The sequence below is a fragment of the Chrysochloris asiatica genome, unplaced genomic scaffold, assembly GCF_000296735.1.
Source record: "Chrysochloris asiatica unplaced genomic scaffold, ChrAsi1.0 scaffold00439, whole genome shotgun sequence".
In the NCBI taxonomy this organism is placed as follows: domain Eukaryota; kingdom Metazoa; phylum Chordata; class Mammalia; order Afrosoricida; family Chrysochloridae; genus Chrysochloris; species Chrysochloris asiatica.
This window is the reverse complement of record NW_006408957.1, coordinates 449,768-461,499: the sequence shown is the minus strand read 5'-3', so window position 1 is coordinate 461,499 and position 11,732 is coordinate 449,768. Positions and strand designations below refer to the sequence as shown.

At 52.8% G+C, this 11,732-nt stretch overlaps 1 protein-coding gene across 1 annotated transcript in view; it reads left to right on the top strand.

Annotated features, from left to right (window-relative positions):
* Positions 1-7,602: 7,602 nt before the first annotated feature.
* TALDO1 (transaldolase 1) overlaps positions 7,603-11,732 on the top strand; it is a 7,030-nt gene continuing 2,900 nt past the window's right edge. The window contains exons 1-2 of the mRNA XM_006876981.1: positions 7,603-7,714; positions 11,411-11,534. Coding sequence (XP_006877043.1) covers positions 7,618-7,714; positions 11,411-11,534 — 221 coding nt within the window. The 5' untranslated portion in view covers positions 7,603-7,617. The remainder of the gene's footprint in view (positions 7,715-11,410; positions 11,535-11,732) is intronic.

Below are 11,732 nucleotides of genomic sequence, written 5' to 3'. Positions count from 1 at the left end.
CATCACAGGCCAGAGACACCACTGACCCTCATCCATCTCCCCTGCTCCCTGGGTGGTCTTCTCCAACGTGAGCCCCCCAGCCATTGCCATTGAGTTGATTCCAACTCACAGCAACCCCAGAGTTCCCCAGGGCTGCCAAGACTGCAAGCCTGTATAGAAGCAGGCGGCCTCATCTTTCTTCCGTAGCGCGTCGGGTAGTTTGGACCCACCCTTTCAGTTAGCAGCCTAATGCTGAACCTACTGTGCCTGACCCCCACCACCTCTCAAACGTGCTTCTCCAGCCTGGGCCTAAGCTCAGGTCCTCTGTCCACAAGAACGTCTCCTTCAGCTGCCAGACCAACACCAGGGTGATCCAAGCTGAACTTTTGCCCCTGCCCTATGCTTCCTGCCCAACAGGTCGCCCCACCTAAGCACATGGTAACTCCACCCATTGACTGCCCTGGTGTTCTTCCATCCCAAACCCACTCTATCAGCAAATCCAAGGACCACTCCCTGACAACCACTGTCGTCATCCCCCGAGGCGAGCTCGGTCCCACCAGCTCCGCCCCCCACCCCCTATCATCTAGTCTCCAGGAGTCCTGATGCCATGCTGTAAGATAAGCACTGAACTGCTCACCACACAGTCATGGTGCAAACCCACCAGCCACTCCTTGGAACCCTTACACAGGGTCGATACAAGGCAGAACCGACTGGACAGCACTTACCGAGAATACGAGCTACTATGGCCTCGTGGTCTGGTGCTGTAGGGTGAATGCCGCACTGCAGACCCACCAGCCACTCCTTAGAAACCTTATGTTGTTGTTGCGTGCCATGGAGTCAGTTCCGACTCATAGAGACTCTGTATAGGGTTTCCGAGGAGCAGCTGGTAGGTTGGAATTGCCAACTTTGTGGTTCGTAGATCAGTGTTGATCCTACAGTGCCACACCAGGAGTCCCTGCACAGGGATCGTTGTTGTTGTTGTTAACTGCCACCATGTCACTTCTGACTCATAGTGACCTTGTATAGGGTTTCCGAGGAGCAACTGGTGGGTTTGAACTGCCGACCTTGTGGTTCAAACTAACCTTGCAGTCCAGCGCATTATCCTGCAGGGCCACAGCAGGACTATACAGGGTTCTTAGGGGTCAGAACCGACGGCATTTAACAACCGTCTGCAGAAAGCCAGCAACTCCTGCCCAACCCTGCCCTCCTCTGTTGAAGCCGCTTGAGCACATGGCGGAAGCCCAAATTCTCAAATTGTTGCTCTTAGCAATTCCAACTCATAGCAGGACCCTGTTGGACAGAGCAGACGTGCCCATCCTCATCAGAGCAAATTGCCGGGTCTTGCTTGCTTGGGGCTGGTGCTGGGTTTGAACTGCTGACCCCTCCCTTCGCAGCTGAGTTTGTGATCATTCTTTCTTATTGATGGTGGTGGTGGTGACGCGCGGTGGAGTCGGTTCTGACTCATAGTGACCTTGTCTGGGTTTCCAAGGCCATAAACCACAAATGTTTAAGGTAGCAAAAAGTCTCATCTTTCTCCCATGGAGCAGCTGGCAGATTCAAACTGCTGACTTGCGGTTAACAGTCCAGCTCGTAACCCACAAAGGTACCAGAACTTATTGGTGGGGGGAAGGCTAACAGCCCCCGGCTGGTCCTCAACTCCTAAAACCCTATAGACGGGAGACAGGTGTCCGCTGCCTCAGGGCCTTTGCGATATCCTGCGTGGCTCTCCTTCCCCCAGGTCTGCCCTGCCTTCTCACCCTGTGTCCTTCTCTGCCCTCCCCCACACCAGCCCCACTGAGTAGCCCCAAAGTCCCTTCCTTCCCCGTGTACCCCAGACTGCACTGCTCAGTTTGCTAGGAGGAGGAGGAACTGGGGAGCCCTGACCAAGCCCCATCAGACATACAAAGGTTCTGGACGGCCCAGGCCACTTCCTCACCCTGGTTGCCCTGTCCCTGGGGCTCCAAGTCTGCTGATTTCGTCAGCCCAGAGACCATGCTGCCAGCCAGCTCCCCTCCCTGGCCCTGGGGGACAGCACCGAGTAGGAGCAGACATCCAGCCTGAACACAGGTACCTTGTGGCCACATGGGTTTTGCTGCTTCCCATACCCCGTAAGCCATGAGTGCCTACAGCAGCCTGCTCACTGACTCACCTGCCTGTTCTCGCGGATCTGCCCACCTTTTCCAGCCAAGCAGGGTCCCACTGGGGTAGTATCCCAGGAACCCGGGTGGGACACTCGGCTACACTTTGCAGCTCCACATAAGAAGGATCCCAGGCTCATCCCAGCCACCCACTCCTGGGTCATCGTGGATGACAGGGCCTGGGCTATGGCTGTCTACACCAGGACCCACCAAACCCAAAACGCTGGCCACCCTCAACTCTGGAGCCCTTGCCTCCACCCCCAGTCTCTTCTGCCCAGATCCACTGGGTCTCCCCACCTCTTTCTCGTCTCCCCCTGCCCTCTCCTTCCCTTGACCTGAAGACTAGCTTTGTCTCTTCCTAGGGGGCGGGAAGGGTGAGGTGGAGGGGGAACCCTAAATTTCAAAAATTGTCCTTCCTGTTGTTGTTAGGTGCCGTCGAGTCGGTTCTGACTCACAGTGACCCTGTATAGGGTTTCTGAGGAGCAGCTGGTGAGTTTGAACCACTGACCTTGCGATTCAGTGCTGATCCTACAGTGCTACACCAAGCCTCTGCCCAGGCTAGCATTAAAAATCCTACTTGGAAATGCAGGTGATGTCTTCCTTCCCTCTGGATTCTACCAGCATCTCCCCTTTCCTAATGCTCTGAGATCATGGGGTGCCACCAGTCCTGCTCCAGTCCTCCTGTAGGGGACCCCTGGATTACATGTAGCATTCTCTGTCCACCAGGCCCAGGAACCCGGTCCCCTACAGGGCACTGTCGTGTGGTCCATCAGGCAGTGTCGGTGAATGACTTTATCAGGGACCCAGTGGAGATTGGAGGCATGAAATTCCAAAGTCATATAACCAAATGGAGACCAAATGAAGGTCCGCGCTGGGTGGCTGTAGGGTCACCATCCACTTGGTGGCAGTGGGTTTTGGTTTGCTTTAGGATTGCAGACAGACTCGCTCTAACACCTTTAACCTGTGGGCACTGGGAAGACCCACCCAGTGGGTCAGCAATGGGAGTCACTACCAGGTCTTAAGGAGTGTCATAGCCTCTTTAGTCAAGAGAGGAAGAAAAGGGAGCAATTTGAGGTTCCCTGTGAGTCCCTGCAGACCTCAGCTGGCAGCTTAGTGGTCACCTCCTCTGTGCCCAGGCCCAACTGGGACTTCAGAAGACAAATCCCCTTCCTCCCTTCCTGACCCAGTGCCTCAGTCACCACATCTGTGAATTTCTGGCCTTCAGAACAACACCGGGGTACTTGTGTGTAGGAACACACAATGATGTAAAAAGAGCCGAGGAGTCCTCCCTAGCCTTACACCGGACAGCGGGTTAAGAGAAGGGGAAAGGAGGTGCCATCAGGGGCAGAGCTCAGCCAGGTAAGCAGCCCCCAGTGCCCTCCCGCGCACAAAATGGAGCTCAGCAGCCTCCGAATATGAGCCCCTTCCCCATCAGGGGCTTTTGCATTCTGTCGGGTCACAGAACCCATGTGGATCCTCTGCGCATGCGGGGTCGTGCAAACGCTGGCATTTAGAGTTTGTGTACCTGCCCTAAAGGTGGAGTGTGGACAGTCCATCTCCACGCCCCTTCCAGCCAGAGCATCTTACATGGAACCAACAACGGTTGGACCGCCATAGGTGTTGTTTCTAGGTTTTAAATTTAGGTTTGTTTTTATTTTTTGAGGGAGCAGAGGCTTCAGGTCAAATGTACAGATACGCACACCGTACTATGCTCCCAGTAAGCCCGCTCCCATAAAGACAGAGCCATGACACTCAGGCCTTCAGCAGAACCACCCCAAGGTCTGTCGCTGCCCAGGTTACTCGCCGCCTCCATTTCTAAAACGCCATGAAGCTGGTCGGAGCACCCCACTTTCCAAGCTCCGGAGGAGACTTTACCTCCAACTAGAAAGTCTCCATTCTCAGTCCTCGCCTCCCCAGAGGCAACCACGTGGTCTTCTTTAGTGTCTGGCGTCTTTCTCTCACTACAGGGCTTCCTCCAGGTCATTGCATGCATCAACTGTTTTCTCCTTCTCTCTCTCCATTGCGGAATAGCGTCATTCTGTATGGGTGGGCCACAGCCTGTTCCGCCCGTCCTACCAGTGGACCTCTGGGTTGTTTCCAGTTTGGGGTTTTTAATCAACGAAACTGCATAAATGCTCATGTATCGATCTTTGTGTAGGCAGGCTTTTATCCGAGGAAGGCCATTGCTGGTAAAAATACCCTTAACTTGGTTTTTGCTAAGTGGCATCGAGTTAGTTCTGACTCATAGTGACCCTGTATAGGGTTTCCGAGAAGTAACTGATAGGTTTGAATCTCCACCTTGAGGTTAGCAGTTCAATGCTTATCATACAACATCACATCAGGACTCCTGAACTTGGTTGTTGTTAAGTGCCTTCGAGTTGGTTCCTACTCATAGCGACCCATATAGGGTTTCCGAGGAGCAGCTGCTGAGTTTGAATTGCCAACCTTGTGGTTCAAACTCACCTTGTAGTCAAGTGCTTACCATGCAGCACCACACCACTGCCAAATAGTTTCCAGAGTGGTTCTATCATTTTGCATTCTAGGAGTGATGAATGGCGTCCCCGCTGCTTCCTGTAGTTGGCATTTGACTTCTGTGTTGTATTTAAGCCTTTGTACAAGAATAGGGAGGAGGCTCACTGTGGTTTTAATATGCATTTCCTTGATAAATAATATATATCTTCTTTTGTGCTGGTGTATTTCCCCCTTTTTTGCATATCAATGGCAAAAGGAAGGTCTTTTCAACAAGAAGTGCTGGACCAAGTGGCTAACCGTATGGAGGAAAGTGACTCTTGGCTGCCACCTCACAGCACAGGCAAAAATTAACCTGCGGTGCACCCCTGGCCGGGTGGCTACAACAACGAAAACGTGTCTAAAAGAAACCGTACGAGAATCCCTTCGCTGCTTGCTTTCAAGTACTCAAAGATTCTTAGAGTAGAAAAAAAACAAAACCACCACTGTCAATGACATAAAGATTTCATCAACTGAACTTGATTGAAATAAAAAGAACATTTCCTCTCATCAAAAGCAGACTGTTTAGGCAATAAAAAGGTACACTACAAACTGCGAGACAATATTTGCAATATATGCACAGCTGACAAAGGGCTTGTATCCAGAATGTGAAAAGGACTGCTACAAATCAATATCAAAACAAAAACAAAAAACAAAAACACATGAAAAACAGACTGTGAAGACCTCTATGTCTCTCTCTGTACTACCTTGAACTTGGTGGTGGTGGTGTGATGAGGAGTCAGTTCCAACCCTGCCACCCTGTACATGGTTTCCGAGGCTGTAAATCTTTACGGGAGCAGAAAGCCTCCTCTTTCTCACGAGGATCGACTGGTAGATCTGAACTGCTAACTTGTAGGTTAGCAGCCCAGCTTGTAACCCACTATGCTATTAGGGTTCCTATTTAAATAGAAGGATGTCCAGAAGCCAATTCTGAGAATCAAAAGAAAGGAAGGGAATGGCCACATCTTTGAGAATCTGCATTTGTGCAGGCAAGCATGAAACTAGAAACCCTACTCTCTTTCTTGGGAGCATACTGACCACCAGGCAAGGATCAGGGCTGGGCAGTAACCTCTCTCCAGCTCAGAGGCCTTTGCTCACACATACACCCCAGCAGCTATGAACCCATTGTGGGCCTGGAGGGTGTAGGCAGGGCTGAGGGGAGGGGTGTGCATCTGGTGAGGGCACACCGCCAGCTTTAAGCTCCATCCATTTCTGCCGGCATCTGCCCAGACAAAAGACCTATTTCATGGGTGGCAGGGGTGGTTGGTGGCTGGTGGCTTTGTTGGGCACAGCTGACAATGCAGAATTTTTCCTGTGATCACGCACAGAGGCAAAGGTTAGCCGCCCTTTATGTTCTGGGAAATGGTTTATGACAAAGAACACGTACCTTCCTTGGATAAGACTAAAGGGTGCCCCATGTCTACCTATAATAAGCTCCCATCCCTTGCTTCATAAAGGATTAGATGCATTGTAACAAAATGATCACTAACCTAACTTTGGTGAAGCTTCTCTGTTTCCTCCACCAGGACTCTCCAGGAACATAGACTGGTCTCAGGGTAAGACATTCTCTGATCTGTCCTCCTATCATACCCTGTTCATCCTACTTCTCCACACACTCAGCCCTTTCCAAGAGGGACCCTGCTTCCATGGATTCCGGACCAGCTCCACTCAGGTACAGCCACCACCCTCATCAGAGGAGGCTTGCGTGTGCCTATGATGCTGAACAGGTGTCAGTAGAGCTTCCAGACTAAGAGGGACTAGGAAGAAGGGTCTGGCAATCTCCTTCCAGATACCAGCCAATGAAACCTCTCTGGATCACACAGATCTGATTCTCAAGCTATCAGGAGATGGCACCTACCCCAGCAGCATTTTGTTCTGTTGTTTAGTCTCATCAACACTCATGGAAGCAGCAGTCAGGAAATCTGTGCATTGCTTTAGGCACATCTGCTGCACGAGACTTTTTAAAAGTGTTCAAGAGCAAAGATGTCAATTTGAGGACAAGGTGCGCCTGACCCAAGCCATGATATTTCCAGTCACCTCATAGGCATGTAAAAGTTGCACAATGAAATAATTGATGCATTTGAGTTATGGTGTTGGAGGAGAATATTAAAAGTACCATGGACTGCCAGAAGAACAAATATGTGTTGGAAAAGTACAACCAGACTTCGCCTTAGAAGTCAGAATTGTCTTTCATATTTCGGACATAGCATCAGGAGGGATCAGCCCCTGGCTAAGGCTATCACGCTTGGTAAAGTGGAGGGAGAGTGAAAAAGAAGACCCCCAGCGAGATGGATTGGCACAGTGGTGGCAGCAGATGGGCTCAAGCGTCGTAACAACTGTGAGATTGGTGCAGGACTGGGTAGTGTTTCGTTCTGTTGTGCATAAGGTACAGATTCAACCGGACGAACAATTACAATAGTCCTTACGTTAGCAATCACAATAAGACCTGAATAAAATCTCTCCTTACTGAGTGGAGATCGGCCCTGTGCCCGAGTTTCTTAGGCTATCGTTTCACAGGCTTTAACCCGGATCATTAACTCCTGTAGTCCCCACTGCAGCCCCACTCCCACGGTAAAAGGAGGAATGTAAGGGTCGCGTCCACCACAGAGGTCTTCGAGCCTGGGGCGGGGCTTCGCAACCTGCTGCGGGACGGGGCGGCGCTTCGCAGTCAGGGCGAGGCTTGGCTGCCAGTTGCGGCCCGCAGAGAGCTGGGCGGGGCTTCGTTGCAGGGGCGGGGCTTCTCGGTCGGCTGAGGGCTGGGGGCGAGGCTTTGTGATCGGCTGAGGGCTAGGGGCGAGGCTTCTCAACCTGTTTCGGTATGGAAGGTGGGGCTGAGCGCCAGGGGCGGGGCTTCGTCCCCATGCAGCCACGGCGTCCTCCGGCCCCGCCCCCTCGCGCCTCTCTCCAATTGGCCGGAGCCGAAGAGGCGGCCTCGCGGGGCATTGTGGGGGCCGGTCGGCTGGTGTAGTTCCCGCTGCCGCTGCGCTTCGCCATGTCGGGCTCGGTGGTGAAGCGTCAAAGGATGGAGTCAGCTCTGGACCAGCTCAAGCAGTTCACCACTGTGGTGGCCGACACTGGTGACTTCAACGGTGAGGCGGGTTCCGGGGTCGAGCGGCGCGCGAGGCCCCGAGGTCGGGCCGGGGACGGGGGCCGGAGATCAGAGTTCGGAGATCGGCCAGGGAGCTCACGGCACGCATCCCGGAGCCCGGGGGCGCCCGGGCGGCGGGCACTGGGCGCGGACTCCGGCCGGTCACGCGCGGGGCGCCGTGGGACGAAGGGCGGCGGGCGGGACGAGGCCGAGTCCACCGGGTCCTTCCGTGTCCTCGGGGCGTGCCCCAGGAGGCTGCTCCCAGGACCGATCAGGTCTGGCCGAGGCCGATTCGCGGTGACAGATCAGTGTTAGTAGTTCAGTTTTCTTAAGCGTTCTTAATTGGGGTGGATATACAATACAGGTAACAGAGCATTCACCGTGTCTTCAAACTCAGCGTGTGCAGTTGAGTGGCGTGAATTACGCTCCTCATGTTGCTTAGCATTCCCGTTAGCGGGTCCTGAATTTTCTCATCAGCTTGAACAGAACCTCAAAACCAAACTCACCGCCTCCGGGTAGCTTCAGAATCATACGAGTCCATATAGGGTTTGCAAGACTTGTTAAATCTTTATGGGAGTGGACAGCCTCGTCTCTTTCCCGAGGAGCGGCTGGTGGGGTTGAACCACCGAGCTTACGGCTAGCAATCCAGTGCTTAACCCACAGATCTCTTAAACAGGAAAAAAAAAACAACAGAAAACCCACTGCCGTCGAGCTGATGCAGACTCACAGCGATCGACCCCTGTCTAGGGTGTCCCAGGCTGCAAGTCTTTATGGGAGCAGACAGGCTCATCTGTCGCGGCTAGTGGGTTTGAACTGCAGACCTTACATTTAGTAACTCAGTGCTTAGCCCATTACGCCACCAGGACTCCTAAACAGAAGTTACTTCCCCACCTGTAGCAACCCTGTTTAGGGTGTCTGAGACGGAATCTTGAGAGGAGCAACAGCCTGGTGTTGCCGCCTTATCCAGTTAATTTTAGCAACAGAGTAGGAAACATGGGTGAGATGGAGATGTGAATCGAGGGCTTAGGTAGACAGAACCCTGCTTCGGATACCTCCTGTTGCACATTTAGACCTGCCCTTGCCTGGTGGCCATTTGTGACAGGGTCCAAAATGAGTAAAAAGAGAAAGAAAAAAGCCTCAGTACACTGAGAATTTTGTTCTCCCTGCTTCTGTATCCTGTCCATTGTCGAAAACTCGTTAAATACAGAAAGCACTAAACAGTGATGTGTGTCAAGTCACCATCAGCTGTCCCCACCGCTGCAAACATGAGGGTGTGCGGAGCGCCGGAGCCTGGTATGTGGGCACAGCTGTGTGCAGTGGGGTTTCAGGGTAACCAGGCAACGCCCCGTGGACACGGGCACCTCCAGGCAAAGCACACCGAGACCTCACAGCTGTCTGGACTTCCTCTTTTTTTCTGCTTTCTCATGGTGACTTAAGAAACAGGCTGTAATTCCTCTTTGGTAATTGAATAAGAGGATTGTTTATCTAGCCAAGGAGAGTGAATAAGCATATTTGGCTGCTTAAATATCATAGGTGGAGACAGGCATTGGATTGGGTGCCTACCTTGCAAGCTAAACCATCAGACAATAGCTGCCCCAGCAGTGGGCGGGGGCCTGTGGAGGAGACCTCTGGGTGGTGACCGTGCCTGGCAGGACAAGGTGCCCGGCTGAGTTTTCCCCATTCCTGATAGAGCCCTGGTCTTTGTCCCTCCCTGCTGCCCAGTGGTGCGCCGTAGGATCAGCTGGGTCCCCATCTAGCAGTGGATGGGCAGGAACCGTGTGCCTGAGATCATGCCAGGAGGGCGGCCTGGGGAATACTTCGTTGTTCTTTGTAGAAGCCTCTGAAACCAAGTGCTCACCTTTTTTTTTTCCCCTTAAATGAAGATAAGCAAGTTCATAAAAATCTCATAATATGATACCATTATCTTTATGCAGTTCACATTGTTATACAGTGCCATTGAGTCAGTTCTGACCCATAGCGACCCTGTCTAGGGTTTCCAAAGAGCAGCTGGTGGGTTTGAACTGCTGACCTTGTGGTCCAGTACATTATCTTGCAGGCGCATACCAGGACTTCACGCCTCACGCAACTGTAAATAATGCATTCGGGGCCTCTCTGAAGGGATCCTAAATAAAAGCTGTTGTCAAATGCTGGCACGTCAGCTTCGACAAGCTGTACAGAACCGTAAACACCATGCCCCCCCCCCCATTTTTCATTCAATGTAACTGTCTAAACGCTGAAGCCTGTCTGTTGACCCCAAGCCCAGCCAGACTACAGTTGCTACCCACTACCCGTAAGTCAGGTCGGACTCATTGGGACGTTCTGGGATGGAGTAGAAGTGCTCCACAGGGGTTCCGAAGGAGTCCTGATGTGGCACTGTAGGGTAAACCCATCAGCTGCTCTGCAGAAACCCTATTCAGAGTCTGCTGAGTCGGAGCTGACTCAACAGGAAGAAAATCTTTATGGGAGCAAAGGTGTGGCTGCTGGGCTCGAACCTCCCACATTGTAGTTAGCAGCCCAGCGCTTAACCCACTGTGCCCAGAGCCCCTGTCCAAACCCTAGCTGCTGTATCACTGGTACAGCCAGCGTTGTAGGCTGTCCTCTTCATTTGGATGTGACTTTGTGCAGGAGAATGGACCATGTGAAGTAGGTGGGTTATGACAGGTACCCACACTTGTGTAAACACCACCAGACATGTTTCAGCCTGTTATTTTGAAGTAATTACAGGGTCATAAGAAGTTGTAAAATTAGTCCACCAAGCCCTGTGACCCCATCACCCCGCTTTCTAGTGGTGGTCCAATAGCAGAAGCAGGATTTTGCTGTGAGCAGACCCTAAACCGAGCTGAGTTCTCGCCTCACTGCCTTGCAGCTGCCTTCATATGTCATCCTGGGTGGTTCTATGAGGTTGCATGGTTTTGTGACCACTCTGCATCTTCACAGAACTTCTCCTGAGTCGGACCCCGCCCCGTTCCCTGCCCCTGGCAACCACCAATCTCTCTCCGGTGCTGTGGCTCCATCACCAAAGCACACTTTGAAAATAGTTATTTGCCAAATAAACTTACAGAACCAGCTCAGCCTCCCTTAGTGACCTGATGCTGGTATGGGTCACGTCGTTGGCAGTTTGTAAAGTCTCATTTATTGGCTCCTGGCCCTGAAGGTCACCTGCCAGGCTGGCTGGCGGGACCCTAACTAGCCCTGGTGTCTCTGAATTCACGGCTGCAGAAGAAAGAACAAACGTGTCATGAGAGGGGCACACAGGCATCTGTGTTGTGTCCCTCCCACCCTGACAGACTGCCCCAGGAAGAGTGGTCCTTTCCGTGCCCTGTGCCACACTCCCCCACCCGTACCCCTTGTCCATGCTCCTCAGTTGCCAAGTGCCTTCCTCAAGCTCTGTCCTTGTCCAGTCTCGACCGGGGCATTGTATGGTTGTGCAAACCACTGCTTCTCTGTCAAATCTGGGTGGAGGGGGAAGTGTGATGGGACCTTGAGTCCTGATTCGGGACGTAGGTCCCCGCTCACTCCACGTCAGCTGTCCCGTGCGGCCACATGCATGGTGATGGGGTCTGAAACTTGTTCAGCATCCTCACAACACACAAGCCTCTCTTGGCAGCTGAGCCCTGGCTGTGTGTCAGGTGCATGGGTCAGGAATCGGAGTCCCCCACTCACTTGTCCTGCCTTCCAATCTACCTCCACCTCTCAGCCATTGACGAGTACAAGCCCCAGGATGCGACCACCAACCCCTCTCTGATCCTGGCCGCTGCTCAGATGCCCGTCTACCAGAACCTGGTGGAGGAGGCCATGGCCTACGGGAAGAAGCTGGGCGGGTGAGTGCCTAGGCCTGGGTGGGTGTCCCTCCCCGAGGGGCCTCTGGTCCCTAATGGGTGGGACATTAGTTCTCGAGTTCCAGGAGTGGGGTGAGAGAAGTATCGGCCTTTTCTGTGTGTGTATGTACTTACTGTAGCAGCCACTGCACTGCTCCAGGTGCGCCCAGACAAGGTGCAGAACAGTCACACACACACACA